The sequence below is a fragment of the Calliphora vicina genome, chromosome 5, assembly GCF_958450345.1.
Source record: "Calliphora vicina chromosome 5, idCalVici1.1, whole genome shotgun sequence".
In the NCBI taxonomy this organism is placed as follows: domain Eukaryota; kingdom Metazoa; phylum Arthropoda; class Insecta; order Diptera; family Calliphoridae; genus Calliphora; species Calliphora vicina.
The window spans coordinates 74,531,723-74,550,551 of record NC_088784.1 but is presented as its reverse complement, the minus strand read 5'-3'; the positions used below and the strand labels follow the sequence as shown (position 1 = coordinate 74,550,551).

The following is an 18,829-nucleotide window of genomic DNA, read 5'->3' as shown; positions in this document are numbered from 1 at the left end:
GTTAAATAGGGAACACATCAAGGTTTCCAAAGCAGCTTTCCTTTTTATGATCCCAGCTTTGAGATTTTAGAATATGTGGCCCAAATTTGAAATTTTGATAAAAAATAGGTCAATTTTCGAAGCTCGTAGGGACCACATTTTCGAAAAAAGGACATGTTTTACACCAAAATGTTCTATGTAAGGATACCTTACAGAAAACCATAAAATTGTTATATGTTCTTAAAGAAAGTTTTTTTTAAAAAGTCACCTTTCCCCCCTAAAAACCAGCAAAAGCCTACTATTTTTTGAATTCTTAAATTGAAAATGGTTTATTTTTGGATTCATAATCGATATTACTTTGAAATCTTCTGTATATTTTTGGTAATTTATTTGTCTAACTAACAGAAAAAAATTCGAGTCTGTTCGGACCAAAAGTACGACCTATATTTTTAAAAAAGTGGACCAAGGTATGGCAAAATTTAAATTTTGAAATGCCTATAAATCGGAAATTAGAAGAGATAAATACCACACGCTATAAAAAAAATATCTTTGAAATTGGGTTGAAAACAAAAAAAATTGCATGCGTTTAAAAATTGTACATGTCGAAGGTACCCTACTTTGCTCCTTGGCTATGCTCACGTCAAATTGTATCCCTTTCGGACCAGCCGTTTAGAAATGCCAGATTTATTTCCAAAAAAAATTGATTTTGCCCCACTGTGCATTGGCCGAAATACGAACAGAATATCCGGCCAGACATGAAACCATAATACTCCATCATGACAACACTCGGCCAAATGTTGTAATACCTATTAGAATGAAGTGGTTGGGAAGTTTTGCCTCATCCGCTTTATAATCCAGACCGCGCCCCGTCCAACTACTATTTGTTTCGATCGCTGCACAACGATCACTCTAGTAGACGCTTTACTTTGGAACATAAGATCCGAAATTGGCTTGATTCATTTGTGGCCTCAAAAGATGAGCAGTTCTTTTCACTCGGAATCCATATGTTGCCTGAAAGATGGGAAAAGGTCATAGCTAACAAGGGCCAACACTTTCAGTAAATTTATATTGTAGAAATGTTTCAAAATGTCATACACCCAATAATAAATTCAAAGAATATTTTCTTGTTTTAGAACAATTAAATAAAAAGATGTTTTTTAATTTTTAATTTTTTTTTTTTTTAGAACTCCTTGAAAACATATTTGGAATTTAAATCAGAATTTTCGAAAATATATCTCAAATAGCTTATATCCTTAAAAAAAACTTTAAAATTCATTAAATTTTTAAAATTTTTTTTTTCAAAATTTTTATGTTCGAAATTGAAAAATGTAAAAAAATGGCCTCAAATGAAATTAAAATTATTTTTTCATGAAACCTCATGATTTAGAGATTATTTTAACAACTTTCAAAAAATTTCGAACATAATTTCGAATACAATTTCGAATTTTCGAACATAGTGTTACATTGTCACAAGTTTATGCGTTGATCTAGACATTATTTTAATAGCTTTAACAATTTTTCGAACTTAACATCGAAATTTCAAACAGAATATAGCATTGTCATCAAATATGAGAACTGGTTCTTGCGAACAGAGTCGATTTTAATGCACGTAAGACTCAATGTTGTATGTTAACATACAAACGCACGACAGATCATGTTGCTTCATCTGTTTCTATTGGTGGTGTAAATATTAAGGAATCAGAAGCTCTCGATGTTCTAGGCATGAGAATTCAGTGTGATGTTCGCTGGACAAAACATATATTTCAAGTGTCGAAAGAAGCATTCAAGTGTTCCGGTTTTCTAAGACGGTGTAAGAAATACTTCACTTCATCTGATCTCCTTACTATTCACACCACTTATATCCGACCCAAAATGGAATACAACTCTCATGTATGGACCGGTGCTTCGAAGTCTATTTTGGAGTTACTCGACCGCGTACAGGAGAGGGCGAAGGTCTTATCGGCGACAGTAGGGTATCCAGCTCTATTGATTCTCTGGAGCATCGTCGCAATGTGGGTTGTGTTTCACTGTTCTATCGATACTATAATGGAATGTGTTCTGATGAAATTAGGGAACTTGTTCCCGATACCCGTAGTTTCTTACGAAATACGCGATCATCAGCGGGGGCACATCCATTGGTCAGTGAATCGCACAACACACTACAGAGAAAATTCGTTTTTTAGCCGTGCCGTCCGTATGTGTATTTCCTGTCCCTTTCAATGTAGGAAAATTCAAATCAAATGTCCACAAACACTACTCCCTCTATCCTCCTTCCCATAACCTATTTTCCTAGTACCCCCACAATGCATTGCATGAGTAGTGGTCATCCCCTGAGTGCTCGTCCAAGCAAAAAAAAATACAGTTACAAATTTAGACTTAAAAACAAACAAACATTGCAGATTAAATAAAGGCTTGTAATAATAAAAAACAAAAAAAAACATTTCATCGCCATTAGAACTAGAAACAGTTCAAAATAAAGGTCTCCCAAAAGTTGTTCACTCTAGGCTGTCTCATCTTCATATTTTTCAACCTCCATATTTTTTCAATATTTAATATTTTTCCCCCCAACTAACTGCCGCAGTATCTTGAGCAAGCAACAAAGTAATCTCATTACATGTTTTTTTTATAGATTTTCCATAAATATTTAATAAAATTTGTATCAAAGAAAAAATGTGAAGTAACGTGAATTGAATTGAAGTGGTGGTTGGCTGGTTGTCTTACAAGAATATTACAAGACAATTTAAAATAATTGAGCCCATAAATATACTTAAATTAAGGTGTAAATTGTTTTTTATGGTGGCCATAGCCTCAATACTTATTGCCAATGCCATCGACAGACACATCTAACAGCAGCAGCACTAGTAATACCATTCTGCAAAACATCTCTATCAACAGGATTCATATTAATATCAATGTTGCGATACTTCGGCGGAATATATGGTTTGGATGTAAAATTTTAATGTGCGCGGTATGTTTATGTTGGTTAAATGGGGCGTCTAATAATGGCTGCTACCTTTCTTATATATGTTTGGCATATAAATGTGTTTATAATTGATTTTAGTTCTTTGGGGATTTAATGCCTAGTGCCTGTGTCTGAGTATCAGTCTAGAAATTACAAATAAAATGTACTTTTGTCTGTTCGTGAATTACAACTCCCAGCAGTTTTTCAGATACCCAGCAGTTCTGGTTGACTGTCCCGAACTAGTGATTTTATTTATTATTTAGGGTCTCCACTTGTTACATAATTAGCTTCATAAATAATTATTTTAATATGTGCGTGTCCTAAAGTGCAAGTCAATTGGATGGGATACACATACCTGTTACACATAGACAGTTACTTTACTAGCTACCTAACTGGTTACTTGATTAGCTACATGACCAGTTATTTTAACATGTACGTGTCCTAAGCCCAAAATAGTCAGTAGAATAGACATCTTCTAGTACTCAATTCAACCAGATACACACCAAGAAAAATACAGTCTAATAGTATTTCTTAGTAGTTGACTCGTTCTCAGGAAACTCACTTATTAGTCACAAAGAGACAGTCCAGTAACCGGTTTCTTGTAAACAAACTATTCTCCGTCTTCCAGGATGTTTTTTAAGCCCAATAAAACTTGAAATTTTAAAAAATAACAGAAAAAATTAAATTTTACTAAAAAAATGTTTTATTAACATTTTAATATGACTTCTGGCATATTCACAACGCGGCTGTTCTTAACGAAGCGCATTCTGGACGTCCAATTTTGGTCAACTTTTTCGAGCATTGCTGGCTGTAAGTCAAGACTAACACGAATAATGTAGGCCTCCAAGGCATAAACGGCTGGTCCAATCGGAATAAAATTTGACATGGGCGTAGCCAAGGAGCAGCGCTATAGTGGCTCAAAGTAGGGTACCGTCGACATGTAAAATTTTTAAACACGTGAATTTTTTTGTTCCCCATTCCATTTCAAAGATTTTTATAAATTTGGAAAGCGCTCGGCTAGGTCTTGAAAAAACATGCGTGTGCTATTTATCTCATCAAATTTCCAAATTAAAGGCATTTCAAAATTTAAATTTTGCCATACCTTGGTACGCTTTTTTAAAAATATAGGTCGCACTTTTGGACCTAATGGACTCGAATTTTTATTTTGTTAGTTAGACAACTATATTATGAATAAAATACAAACGATTTCAGAGCAATATCATGTACGGATCCAAAAATAAAAGATTTTCAATTTAAATATTCAAAAAATAATTGATTTTTGGCGCTTTTTGGGCGAAAAGGTGACTTAACTCTTTTTTTATTAAAAATTAAGTTTCTTTAAGAACATATAACAATTTCATATTTTTCTGTAAGGCATCTTTACGGAGAATATTCTGGTATAAAAAAGATGTCCTATTTTTCGAATAAGTCGCCCCTACGCCCTTCGGAATGTGACCTATTTTTTATCAAAATTTAAATTTTGGGCCACATGTTCTAAAACCTCAAAGCTGGGATCAGAAAACAGAAAGCAGCTTTTGAAACCCTGATGTAATCCCTATTTATCCCAAAGTAGTTTCCCAGCCCCGAAGGAAATGTGGGCAAAATTGTAAAAAATAAAATTTTCGCTCCAATTTTTAGGAATTGCGGGATTCCCTTTGACCTTTGTGAAAACGTGCAATATTTTTGAAGGACTGAATTTTAAAGTGGCATATTTTTGAATCTAATTGAGATATTGACTTGAAAAATTTTTTGTAAAAACAAAAATTAACTTATCTAAACCAAAAAAAAATAGTTCAGAATAAATGTGTATCAAACTGTTCCTAATATTTTCATTGATATTCAAATTTTGATATAACGATCGTTTAGCCGTTTAGAAATGCCAGATTTATTTACAAAAAAAACATATGTGATTCTGCCCCACTGATTCTGCCACACATTAACGAGTAACTTCACATGGCCCCACAAGAAATAAGCGAGAGGAGTCAAATAGCACGACCTTGTAGAAGTCCAATTGACAGGACCAAATTTCCCAAACTTTTCATTCTAAATACTTTTTAACAGGTATTGCAACCTAAGGTACAGCGTTGTCTTGATGGAATATTACGGTATTAAGTTTGACCGTATATTCTGGGCGCTTTTCTGCCAATTCTCGCTTCAAACCAATCAGTTGCATTCGGTACAAAATCCCAGTGCGTATCCGGTCAGATTTCAACAGCTCATAATAGATATGACCCTTTTGCTCCCACCAAATACAGAACATTACCTTAGCGCTATGGATTCACATACGATCTCCTACGATTACACGGTGCTACGATGGAAAAAAAAACTTGGAAAACGACCTAGCGTAAGTTATAGGGCTTGCTGAGTACATTAGAAATTGTGTCAAAAAATTTCCAAAACACCCTCAAATTCAGAAGTTATTCTGAAAAACCCGTTTTCAGTTATGTCCGTGAACTTATCGATTTGTAACTCAGTCAGTCTCTGTCCGACTTTAAATTTTTTAACTGGGTTAAAAAGAAAACTGATTACGCTTTAAAATGATGTGCATTTTGCGATACATTTGTTAGTTATAAGCAGGGAAACCGGAAATATGCTCTAAAAAAAGCATTTTAAGCGCTTTAAATATGCAGTAAAAACTTCAAAATATGATAATAATCTTTTATTTAAAAAAATCAATACAATGCATTTCTAAAAAGGTAAAGTAACATAAAATAAACAAAAATAACAAGAACTAAAACAAGTATAACAAGTATAACAAGAAATAAATACAACACAAAAACAATAGGAACTTAAGTTATGAAAAGGCCTCGAAAGGTATTTTTTAATGATATTTTATATAAATATGAAGACACTTCTTCAATTAAGGTTATTATTGCAATAAATTACAAAATGTTGACTTAAATTTTCAAATTTTCTATTGGATCTGAAAACATTTTTATACATATAAAATGTACTTTCGACAACAACTGATGTTATAGGAGCAAATTTAAAAGATAATATTTCTTTTACTCTTAATTTTGAAATCTGATTTGAGGAAAGTCCTTTAAACTGTTTACAAATGCTTTCTATAATTTTGAATCCTTCATTTTTTCCTATTATTTGTTCAAATTTTATTTTAATATTAGTTTTAACACTACAATTTGGTATTTTATCAATATTTTTAAAAGTTTGTTCCACTAAATTATACTGTTCGGTCATTGTAAGCCCAGCTGTTTGAAGTTTTTTAATAAATGTTTAAATAAATCCAAAATTTTACGTTATTAAAATTAAGTAATTTTTTATTGTAGGTGTATTTAAAGCATCTTTAGCAATGTTAATAAAATGAAACTCCTCAGCATTTAAAGCATTGATAACTTCACAAATTTTTTCAAATTGTTGGCGTAATAATTAACAGCTTTTAATCTTTTAACCTTTTTCACATTTGCAATAACCTTGTTTACGTCTTTGTAGGAGTCCCATATACGTTCACACGAACGATGAAAACCATGAAAACTATTGTACATTCTCTTAATATTAAAGAACGGTTAAGTTTGAATTAGAACTCAAATTTGATATTATTAAAATAGTGCTTATTTTATATTACAAAAAAACCATCTATTTTTCAATTTTGAACAAAGAAAGTAAAAACCTGTAACACAACAGCGAAAAATAAGTAAGACAAAATTTTATTTTTGATAAAGTCAAAATATGCTATTAAACAGTAAAATATGCTCTAAAAACGCAAAAATATGACATAAATATGCTCTTAAAACAAATATATGCAAAAATATGCATTTAAGGGTAAAATATGCAAAAATATGCACTAACAAATCGATGCCAAAATTCTTAAATAGTTCTGAAACGTGTAAATATCTTATCCATGTGCCCATTAGACTCACCAGAAAAAACATGCATTTGTATATTTTGGTTTCCCTGGTTATAAGTATTGTTTTTGTTAAGAATATCTAAAAGAAAAACTAAATTTATCAACTGTTTTGATTTGAATCGTTTTTCATTGCTTATTTTGATACGGAAGCTTATACAAATGTATACCAATGTATTAAGGAAATTTAGTTTTTAACAAACCATCATTTTAATAATTGAAATCGGATGAAAATTGTAAAAGTTATTCAACTTTTCATTAACTCCTTTTTTAGTATTTTTGCCCCCAGCCCATATGAATACCCTTCGGCTGTGCCGAATCTTATATACCCTTCACCAAATTATACTTAAAAATATTTTTTTTTTAAATATTTTTATTTAAACAAAATCAAAATTTTTTTTTTAATTTTAAAAATTTTTTTTTTTTAAATTTCTTTAATTATTTTTTTTGGAAAAAGAATTTATGACAAAAAAAAATTTTTGATGAAAAAAAAATTCGGGTTAAATAATATTTTTTTCCGACTTTGACCCATTGTATGTCCAACTTACTGTGGTCTTATATACGTCGTTGCAAAGGTCTTTGAAATATCTATCATTAGATATCCATATTGTCTATATTAATGACTTAGTAATCCACATATAGGTCAAAAATAGGTCAAAAATCGAGGTTGTCCTAGTTTTTTCCTTAAATCTCAGCCATTTATGGACCGATTTTCTCGATTTTAAATAGCGACCGAGCCGGAAGAATTTCGGGGATATTGATGTATGAATCGTGTATGTAAGTTATTTGGGGGCTTCGGAAAGTTCAACACACAGACGGACATGGCTATATCGATTCCGCTATCTATAACGATCCAGAATATATATACTTTATTGGGTCGCAAATGAAAAATGTGGAAATTACAAACGGAATGACAAACTTATATAAACCCTTGCCACTCATGGTGAAGGGTATAAAAAAACAAAAAACTATAAAAACAAATTTTTTCTACAATTTTTAATTTACAAGGTAAATTTTGTGGAACTCTTCTGAAAAAGTTTAATAACTTTTGCAAGTATAAACCGATTTTAACAAGTAATATCTCATTTTTGTCTATATAAAATTGTCTATAAATTACTGTGCAATAAAAATAGGGTTTCATAGACAAAATTTAAAAAAACTATTGTTGAATTTGAAAAATTAGAAAAAAAAATAAAAAAGAAAGCCAAACTATTTATAAAAACTTAAACAATTTCTAGGAATATAGATCTTATACATACATTTTATGAAAGCTTAATTCTTTACCTAACTATAATTGTTTAAAATTTTGAAATCGGTCTAAAAATGTATGGTACTAACGTACTACGACCTACCCTAAAACTGTTTTTTCAAAATAATTAAAAATTTTGAGATTGATTCAAAATCTTTGAAAACGGTTTTAGTATGACCTCACCTAGGCCTACAACCTCCACTAGGTGGCTTTTCAAGTTCTGACATTTTGAAGCAGAGTGTTATCGTAATGGATCCATTTTTCATCGGTAGTAATGATTCGGTGAAAAATGATTTTCTTTTTTCTGGAGAGCAATCGGTGTGCTTCAGTAGCACTTTTTTCCAAATTAAAGAATTAAAGCAAATTAAAGAATTAAAGCTTTGTTGTCACAAATTCGACATTTTCGAAGCAAAACGTCCTTCTTTACATTAAAATATTCAATAACTAAGTGAGAATAAATGGCAGATATTTATTAAAAACAAGAACCGAAACAAGAATAGATACACCATCTATTGTAAATCCCGCATTTTTAAATTATATGCTCAATATTTGACGATAGAAAAAACAAACTGTATATTTTTACTTATTCTAAACTTTTGCTTTAAAATCTCAGTTTTCATTACGATTGAGCTAACGATTAAAAATTATCCTCAAATAGAGGAAAAAGTACTTCGAAGTTTTTTCGATACGTTATTTTGATGCACCTTATTTTTTAACACCCATGAATATATAAAACGTTTACTTGTTTATTGCTTAAAACTACTTTAAACTTTGGCGAAAGTTTACTTCTCATCCACACTTTATGACATTAGAATGTGGTGTGGCAATAGAGGAAACTAGCTAATGGCAACAGTTAGTAAACGACTCTACATAGAAATGAAACGGATGAAGGAAACAGTTTTCTTATTTCCGGCAAAAGTATTGCTAAATATATTTTATTTGTGTGTGTGTACGTTTATGTTGGTAACGCACGCATGAAAAGCGTTAAGCAACATTTTAAAATAGCCAAAGGCAGAGTAAGTATTACATAAATATTTAGGATATTAAAGGGAATAAAGTTTATGTTGAACTCAATAATCCATGACCAACGGGTGTTTTATTTATTGAAGTACAACCTGAATATAAAACACTTAAAATGTTTTGTATTTATTACTGGTTGTAGAGAGGAGCAAACACACAATTGGGCAGAATCAAAATATTTGGGAAATAAATCTGTAATTTCTAACTAATCCAACTAATATGAAATTTGACACAGTTTAAGTATTGTTTACGTTTTTCGGATGGACCCTACAGACCCCTCATGATTGGCGCTGTGGGGTCTCAAGTAAGATACCTAAGACTTTTAAAATTTTATATAGTCGCTCTCTTTTAATACACATACTTATATTAAACACTTTAAAAACACACTCGTAATTAGGTTGATGTTAACTCTAACAGCGTCTACGATACACTGACTGCCTTGCAACTCGCTGTTACTATACACAGTGCCATCTTCTAGTAGTTTCATGAATTATCTAACAGACAAAATTAATGTTCTATTTTCGCAGCTTTTAAAGCTGCTTAACAGTTAATTTGATCATACTTTTAAACAATGTTAATAACAGCGTGTTATCAACATTGTTGATAAGTAGATGTTTCTACTGATGGAAATGTTTATAAACAAAATGAATGTTGCAAGCAGCCATTAATAACTTTAAATTCTAATTGATAATGCAATTTCGTAACAATATTTATAACCTCAATTAAGTCTCTTGTTGAGTGTTTTTTTCGCCATAGCACAGTGTTATTATAAATATTTGAAACTTTAATTTATATTATTATATTTATTGTTTTGTCACATTTTCAGGTATTTCTATTGGCCCATTGTGATGATAATGGTCTTTATGTTAGAACATTAGCAACTGGCAAGGAATTACACACACTTAAAGGTCATAAGTCCAGAGTAAGTAATGAAGCCCTTAAAATACATCAAATACTGAGAGACGGAAAATCATAACGACAAACAAATTTAAAATAAATCCACAACCGTTTCAAAAAACCAGCAACTTTTTTACAAAAAGTTTTTATTTTGTAGCCAGAACCTTAAAGTCTACCCTACATTCCCCAAGTGGAGAGTTATAATGTGTTTGTTATGATGTTAGTAAATCCCAAAAATCGCTTTCTGATTCGACTTAACGATATCCGTTCGTCCGTCCGTCCGTCTGTCTGTGTAAATTCTGTAATGAAACTACTGGTTGCAGTTTTGTAGAAAACATTATGCAACAAATGAAGACTTTTCGAAAAACAAACGGTCATGATAGTATAGGTCTGACTTTACTACCAAAGGGTAGTAAAATCCTATACCCATTTCGGCGATTTTGGTGACCAATTCTTTTTTATGGACCTCCAAAGATTCTGAAAATCAGTGGGCCCTTAAAAAAAGGTGTCATCAGTTTGTGGCCAACAGCTAATTCAGACTTGCTGATATAGCTTAACTATATATGAGGGGCTTAGAGCACAAGGGATTCAGGTGACTAGTGTTTAATAATGAGAAAAAAGAGGTTAAAGTTAATTTACAATAAAAAATGTTAGATGCTATCTGGAATATTACTTTTTAATTAATATAGCATCTTTTTAAAAATAGCATCTTTTATACATAGAAATACCCAAAAATTACCTTTGAAGTAAGGAAAGTCGCACTTATACCCCTTGTGCTTTAATTTTTTTTTTTAAATTTCTAAATTACCTTATAAGAAAACCAAATAGACTAAATACACTAGTTTACAAGGTTTTTGCTCATGAATTGAAACATATGGGGATTTGTGTATTTAGGTCTTCTAACTTCGGAAAAAATATTAAAAGAAATCCTGGACGTCAAACTTTTGAGATATTTATTAAACACGATATATATAAAAATGTATATTAAATTAGGACAAAGAAATTAAAAGTGAAGTGTTTTAGTCCTCTTTTTATAATTATTTTCATTATTTTCCCTCACGACACTCCAACAGTAGTCTCCTAGCATATTCTGATTGCAAAAACCTTGATAATTCCTCTCGAAAAACTTCAAATCTTGATGGAAACGCTCTCCAGGTTCGTCAATCATGTGTCCGACGTTTTCCGGGAAAAATGTTATTAAATAACATTTTATTAAGAAACGCTTTTGTGGTTCTCTGTTACATTTTTTAGTCGTCATAATCAGGTTCCATGACATCATCAGGCTCATCTTCATCCTCACTTTGACTTTCGATTCTTTCCGGAATATCTTCCATTCTATCGTGAGGAAGTGTTTTAAACCATTCATGGTAAATTGATGGCATATAGCAAAGAATATCCTGTAGGTTCCTGAATTTCTGGAACTTTATGGGTTTGACTCTGTTTTTTGGAGGAAGTTGGGATAGTAACTGAACGGCTCGGCCAACATTTCGAGCTTTCATGTTTATTGGGTGAAGTTTTCTTTCACATTCATAAGATTATCTTTGTATGAGATGATCAGATTCAGAATTTTCAGATTCACTAATTTTTAATGGTTTTACGTACCAAAAATAATAGACAATGAACAATTATTAATATACTCGATTCCATTATTTTATGTTACTTTTTTTTGGCAAATAATCCACAAAGTGCACTAAGGTATTTGAACAGGTGCTTTGATAACAAGTGATGGAATTACTCGCTAGATTTTAGCTGCTCACTTATCTGAATTCACTCATTCAGGCCATGTGAAAAATGAATTTTAATATTTGCTTAAAGCACAAGGGGTTTAAGTGCACATGTACCCCTTGTGCTCCAAGCGAGGCAGGTATTTTAATCACAAGTGCTAGCTTTGGTCACCATATCTCGCTAACGGATGAGAATCCGAAATTCTCTGAACTTCATCTACTAACTCTATATGTTAACTCAATTTTAGAAAAAAAGGCACTTGAACCCCTTGTGCTCTAAGCCCCTCATATGGCAATAATATAGCTAAGAGTCCAACAAACAAAGTTTCTTTACATTTTTTTCAAAAAAATAGCTTTTTCGTGTACTTTTTTGGAAAAAATATAGGAAGAAAATTTTTTTAAATTTTTTTTAGAGTAACTTAAAGGGACTCCTAAATTTTCACTAACAATATTTAGCAAAGTTGTAGCCACTGTAAAGCTGAACAACTCTTGTGAACACACCAATACAATCTGCACGCATCTAGACACTCTAAATAGCTCACAAAGATCACTTTGTACCTTAAAATTTTTCGTTTATTACTATTTTTGATGGTAAAATAACTATTTTTTTATTAAAATAGTATGATCAAATCCTTGCTTCTATGTTGTGCTATATTATTTACTCGGCTGAGGTATTTTCGAGTTCATTTACAGTTGTTCAGCTTCGTAGGCGGAATGGGAATCAGTGTGTGGCTCATCAAAGTCTCACATTTTTTAAAAAAATCGCCAAAAATAAATTTATGAACCGAATGAGCTGAAATTTCAAATATAGATAGTCGTTGCGAAGGTCTATAAAAAATAAGCTTACACCTGTATCTTATCTATTTTAGTTCAAAAGATATTTAGGTTTAATTTTTTTAAAATTTTGCTTGATCTTATTTTTTTTTGTTAGATATGACGGGCCAACGGAGGGTCAAACAATTTGTTTAAAATAAAAATAAAATTCTAAAGAAAATAAAATAAACTTGATAAAAATTATCTCGTCCTTATAAAAAGTTACACCTATCCAAAACATATTTTTACATGTTTGAAACATATTTTTACATGTTTCAACAATATTGAAAAATTTGACTTTTGAGCTTCACGATTTAAAGTTTAACGTTTTCCAATTTTAGAAAAACATTCAGAGTATATTTAGAATTATCTGCACTATAATATTCTGAATAAGTTTTACATAATATAGATCTCATTAGCCCAAAAATGGCCAAAAAAATTGATTTTTCTCGAAAATTTCAATATTTAAATCGCAGGTACGGAAAAACTATAAGAGATATTTTCATAATTTGTTCATATTTTTATTCCCTATTATGTTCTCAATAATTCCCAATGAGATAATAAAAAAATTCTGAAATTTGTTTAACAAAATTTTTAAAAATTTGAAAATGGAGTTTTGAAACTGCAGTTAAAAAAAATATTTTTTTGGTCATACCAGCGAATAGGTTAACGGTATCCTATGAAGACAAAAACTCATATACAAGTAAATATGGATATATTTTAAGTAAAAATGAGCTTTTATTTTAATATTTATCAAAATATGTTAATTTTGTTCCTACATTTCTTGCTCTAGTTGCATGAGGCACATTAATGGCCTGGCGAATTTATAATAACTTTAACATTTTTTGAAAAATTTCTGTTTTTTATGTCTCATTAGAACGACAATTACGTGCACATTTCTATTCTTTTAAATTAAATGGCAAAAGTAATTTTTTAATGGCAAAATTTTTACAAAAACTGAAAAAAATTAATTTTTTCCCCTTGTAAGTGCATCACAAAACTTCAGAGGCCTGCGGCACCTCTTAACCCCTACCGATTTACCTAAAAATTTTTCAGGATGATTTTTTTACTAATGTTCACCAAACTGGGGGGGATGAGAATGGCCAAAATCCAACTTTCGCTTATTAAGGGCCATCCTAGTGTATATGTTTTTTTAATTTTTTCCCAAAAAATACCCTTTATTTTTATTTTATAGAAAACATTTTTCTGCGGGATTATATACAATTTTTATATGATCTTAAAAGAGAACTGAATGCATAAGCGTGTAAAATAAAATGTCGCTCATTTAAGCGGACATTGTTCTCCCCAGCCCAATCCAAACTTGGCCAATTGTAAAACAAAATTTTAAGTTTGAGTTAAAAATTCTATAAACTCAAAGCACCGATCCTTGAAAAATATTCACATTCGTATAGCCCTATAAGTTGTTTAAATATATATAAAGCACTTTTTCTATAACACTGTAAATGTCGTCACAGTGGGTACTTTTCTAAAAAACTCAGTGTTTGGAACAAATTTTCCCCGTTTTAGGAATTTGGGTATTTACAAACAAAGAATGGCAACAATTTTAATGCCATTGACTTAAGGACATTCAGGTCTATATTAGTTCCAAATTTTGTTAAAATATCTTTAACCGTTAAAAATTTATATTATTTCAAATTTTATATATTTTTTTATGGAAAATCACCATATTATATTTTTGTAGTTTTTAAGGTAAATGACATCCGAAGAAATATAAAATTATTTAATTTCACTAAAACATTAATCCTCAAGTCTTAAGGTTTTCACCAATATCAAATACTTATACAAAAAGCTTATATTTACTCTTCAGAAGCTCCACAAACCATGCCCTCTTTCAAAAATTAAAAATTTTTTTCAGATATTGCATCAAGTCGGTCTTGCGTGATCAAGATTGGTTAACGCTATGGATCCGGATCATATTGATAATGATTTGCACATTAATCGCTATTGCAGCACAATAGATAAGTGTTCACATGATCATACGTTTTTAACGCAAAATATTTGTTTTCGCTTCAAAAAATAGTAAAAAAAAGAAAATTTTTAAGGTACAAAGTGTTCTTTGTGAGCTATTTAGAGAGCCTAGATACGCTCAGATTGTATTGGTGTGTTCATAACAGTTGTTTACCTTTGCCGTAGCTACAACTTTGCTAAATATTGTTAGTGAAAAATTAGAAGTCCCTGTAAGTTATTCTAAAAAAAGTGAAAAAAAATGTCTTCCTATATCTTTTTCGAAAAAAGTACACGAAAAAACTATTTTTTGTCAAAAAATATATAAACAAAATTTGTTTGGTGGACTATTAGCTATATTATTGCCATATATAGTTAAGCGGTATCACCAAGTCTGAATTAGTTGTTGGCCAAAAACTGATGACACCTTATTTTTGAGGGCCCACTGATTTTCAGAATTTTTGGAGGCCCATAAAAAAAAATTGGTCACCAAATTATACAAACTGACTATAGGGTTTTACTACCCTTTGGTAGTAGAATCGAACCTATATCGCCATCACGATGTGTTATGCGGTCTGAATTAGCTGTTGACCAAAACCTGATGACACCTATTTTTGAGGGCCCACTAATATTCAGAATCTTTGGAGGCCCACAAAAAAAAATTGGTCACCAAAATCATCAAACTGACTATAGGATTTTACTACCCTTTGATAGTAAAATCGAATCTATACTGTCATGACCGTGTGTTTGCACTGTGTAATTAGATGAAATATGCATTCAACCTTCTTCTAAGGACAAATACTTTTAAACATGTTTGTAATCCAAGAAAAACTATCCCACAAAATTTATTTTTAAATGGAGTTTTTACAACATAACTATTTTTATAAATAATATTCTCCTTCCTCCAGATACGCACAATTTCCATAGCACGTGATAGTCAGCGAGCCGTGGTGGGATGTGAGGATACTAGAGCCCTTATCTACGATATGCACACGGGACGTTTAATAAGATCAATGCCACCAAATCCCGGTCCGGTAACAGCAGTTTATGCCATGGACAACGATGACTTCCTAATAACCGTGGGTGGCAATAAGGTCACCTTCTATTCGTTCCGCAATGAGGAATTGTACGTACATCCCTATTCGCACAACCAAAGAAGGAAACGTTCTTTGAAGAGAGCCACACAATCACAGAGGTCTCCATCGACAACACTACCACCGATTACCTGCTTCGATGTGTCACGTGATTCACAATTGGTGGCTATAGCCTCGGGACGTCATGTCCACATAATGCAAATCAATACACCCGAATATCAGACAACCTTTGATGGTCATGCTGCCCCAGTTACTTGTTTGAATTTTGCGCCGAATGGTGAATATTTGGTTACCGGCAGTGATGATCGCATGGTGCATGTTTGGAGTCTGGCCATGGGTTCCATAGCGAATACGTTTAAGGGTCATGTGGCTCCGATATGCAGTGTGGCAGTGTTAATGGACTCAAGGCGCATCATGTCCTCCGATCGTGATGGTATGATTTATGTTTGGATGGCTGATGGTGGCAATCTATTGCAGACCCTACAAGGACCTTATAAATCGTTGGCGGCCACCAACAACATGAAATTTGCCGTCTCCACAAATGGCGAGAATTTATTGAAAATCTTTTCACTCACCCGTGAAGATGAAAAGTATTCCGTTTCCCATTCCGATGATATAACTTGCTTCACCATAACGGCCGATAGTTTGTTTGTTATAACGGGTTCACGAGATATGTCGCTTAAGGTGTGGCAAGCCACGGGCGGTAAGTTGGCTCAAGTTTTGGTGGGTCATTCGGATGCTGTGACTTGTGCAGCGGTCTCCGTGACAAATAAGTCACAAGTTACTTCGGGTTCCAAGGATACCAATTTGATTATATGGGATTTACATACAGGCGAGGAGATTCACACTTTGGCTGGTCATTTGGGTCCCGTTATTGGTGTTAAGGTATCGGCGGATGGCTCGACAGCTGTATCGGGCAGTGATGATAAAACCTTGATTGTATGGGAAACAAAACGTGGCTTGGCTTTGACCTCTTTGCAATTGCATGTACCTTTTCCACGATTTGATATTAGTATGGATTGTTCAAGGATTTTGGTTCAGCTGGTGGATAGTTTCAATTTGCCCGTTATTTGTTTGCACAATACGCCAGCTCAATATATTAAGCTGCCAACATATTCAGCGCCCGCCAGAGATGTGGAAGGTAAGTGGAGTTTAGAAACCCTGCAATTACTTTTAGAATTCAGAAATATTTTGTGCAAAATGATTGATGTTTTTCTTATCCTTCTTTTCTCTCTTTTCCACGCCCTCACCAGATCTACGACCACAAGGCCCCAAACGTCAAATGAAACGTTTGCTCAAGAAGGAAGTATCACTGGACACCTATACATGGCAAAAGAAATACGGACATTTAACATCCTCGGTTATGATGGCCCAGGTCGATGAACGACTCAAACGTCGTTTTTCAGTGTCGGCCAGCATGGAGGAAATTTCAAAAATAGCCGAAATGAAAACCATTACATCACAAACAAATCTGGGACCTGAACAGGCCGCCCTAGCACAATCTCAACATTTCGATCAATTAGAAGCACTGTGGAATAAACGATCACCACCCAGGCGAAGACACAATGCGGTAAGTTAATGTTAACAGCTTTTTATTTTGTTGTGTAAGCACACTTGCAAAAGCTTAAATTACACATATAAGGTAAAAGCTTTGTAGTAGCCAGTAGTTTGGAAAATAAATTTTATAAACAAAAAAGTAAATATCTATACAATACATACGTTAAAATGTTTGTTTGATCTTTAATGATCAATTAGTGCACTCATTAGGAGTGGTTTTGCAGTAAACAAAGTACTATTTAAAAAAACAATTTAAGAAAATGCTTTAATGTTTCTGGTCTATTTTGAGTTTTATTTCTTGAGTTTTATAGTAACTGTATTACTTGTCCAAATTGCCACAAAGCTTTCACCATGAAAATATTAACAAATTAAAATTAAGTAATGGTAGCTAAATATATAAGTTTATACTTATTAACATAATTGAAATGCTTTTATGGATTTACTAACCAACAGAAATATATGAAGCACTGGGGAGATGGTCTGTCAAGTTAGCAAAAAATTATATAAAAATATGGAATTACCAACATAAGTTACTATAGAATTGTTTCATTTAACTTTTTCAAAGGGTATGTATTTAAAAAAAAAAAAATAATTTTATTATAAAGGGGGGGGAACTTATTCAAAAAAGGATTTTTTTTAAAAATGTACTTTTACCTTTATAATTTCCAAAAGGTACTTTTTTAAAATATTAGTTTTCTCAAAAGGTACTTATTCAAAAACGTACTTTTTCTAAATTGTATTTATTTAAAAAAAGTAATTTTTCCTTTATCATTTCCAAAAGTTACTTTTGTAAAAAAGTAACTTATTCAAAAAAGTACTTTTTCCATAAGGTACTTTTTTCCTTTATACTTTCCAAAAGTTACTTTCTAAAAATTTAACTTATTCAAAAAATTTCTTTTTTCAAAAGGTATTTATTAAAAAATTAACCTTTTCAAAGTAATTTTATTAAAAAGGGAACTTATTCAAAAAAGTATTATTTTTTAAGAATTACTTTTTCAAAAAAGTTCTATTTTCTTTATAATTTCCAAAGGGTACTTTTAAAATAGTAATTTTCTCAAAAGGTACTTATTCAAAAACGTACTTTTTCTAAAATGTACTTATTTAAAAACGTATTTTTTCCTTAATCATTTCCAAAAGTTACTTTTGTAAAAAGTACTTTTTCCAAGAGGTACCTTTTAAAAAAAGTATTTTTTTCCTTTATCATTTCCAAAAGTTACTTTTGTAAAAAAGTACATTTTCCAAAAGGCACTTATTAAAAAAGGTACTTTTTTCCTTTATCATTTAAAATTTTGCTTTTGTAAAAAAGTAATTTTTCCAAAAGGTACTTATTAAAAAATGTACTTTTTTCAAAAATGGCCACCATATTTTACATTGTATTAAATTTAAAAAAAATTAAAAATCATTAAAAAAAATTAGAAGGATTTCTTGGAAACATTTTGGAAAATTATCGCAAAACGGACAAAATGTACTTGTTGCAAAAACTACTTTTTCCAAAAGCTAAATGAGTAAATGTATTTTTTTTCCTTTATCATTTCCAGAAATTAAGTTTTTTTAAAAGTAATTTTCGCAAAAGGCACCTCATAAAAAAATTACTTTTTCTAAAAGGTACTTATTCAAAAAAGTAGTTTTTTCAGAAGGTAATTATTCAAAACAGTACTTTTTTAGATTTGCCAAAAGGTACTTGTTCAAAAAAGTATTTCTTCCTTT

General features: G+C 31.4%; 1 protein-coding gene across 2 annotated transcripts in view; it reads left to right on the top strand.

The window, feature by feature from the left end:
• Nucleotides 1-18,829, top strand: part of LOC135960413 (protein qui-1) — a 342,666-nt gene that overhangs the window by 319,658 nt on the left and 4,179 nt on the right. For both annotated transcript variants that reach the window (XM_065511703.1, XM_065511702.1), the window contains 3 exons: nt 9,899-9,994; nt 15,380-16,706; nt 16,819-17,135. In XM_065511703.1, coding sequence (XP_065367775.1) covers nt 9,899-9,994; nt 15,380-16,706; nt 16,819-17,135 — 1,740 coding nt within the window. The remainder of the gene's footprint in view (nt 1-9,898; nt 9,995-15,379; nt 16,707-16,818; nt 17,136-18,829) is intronic.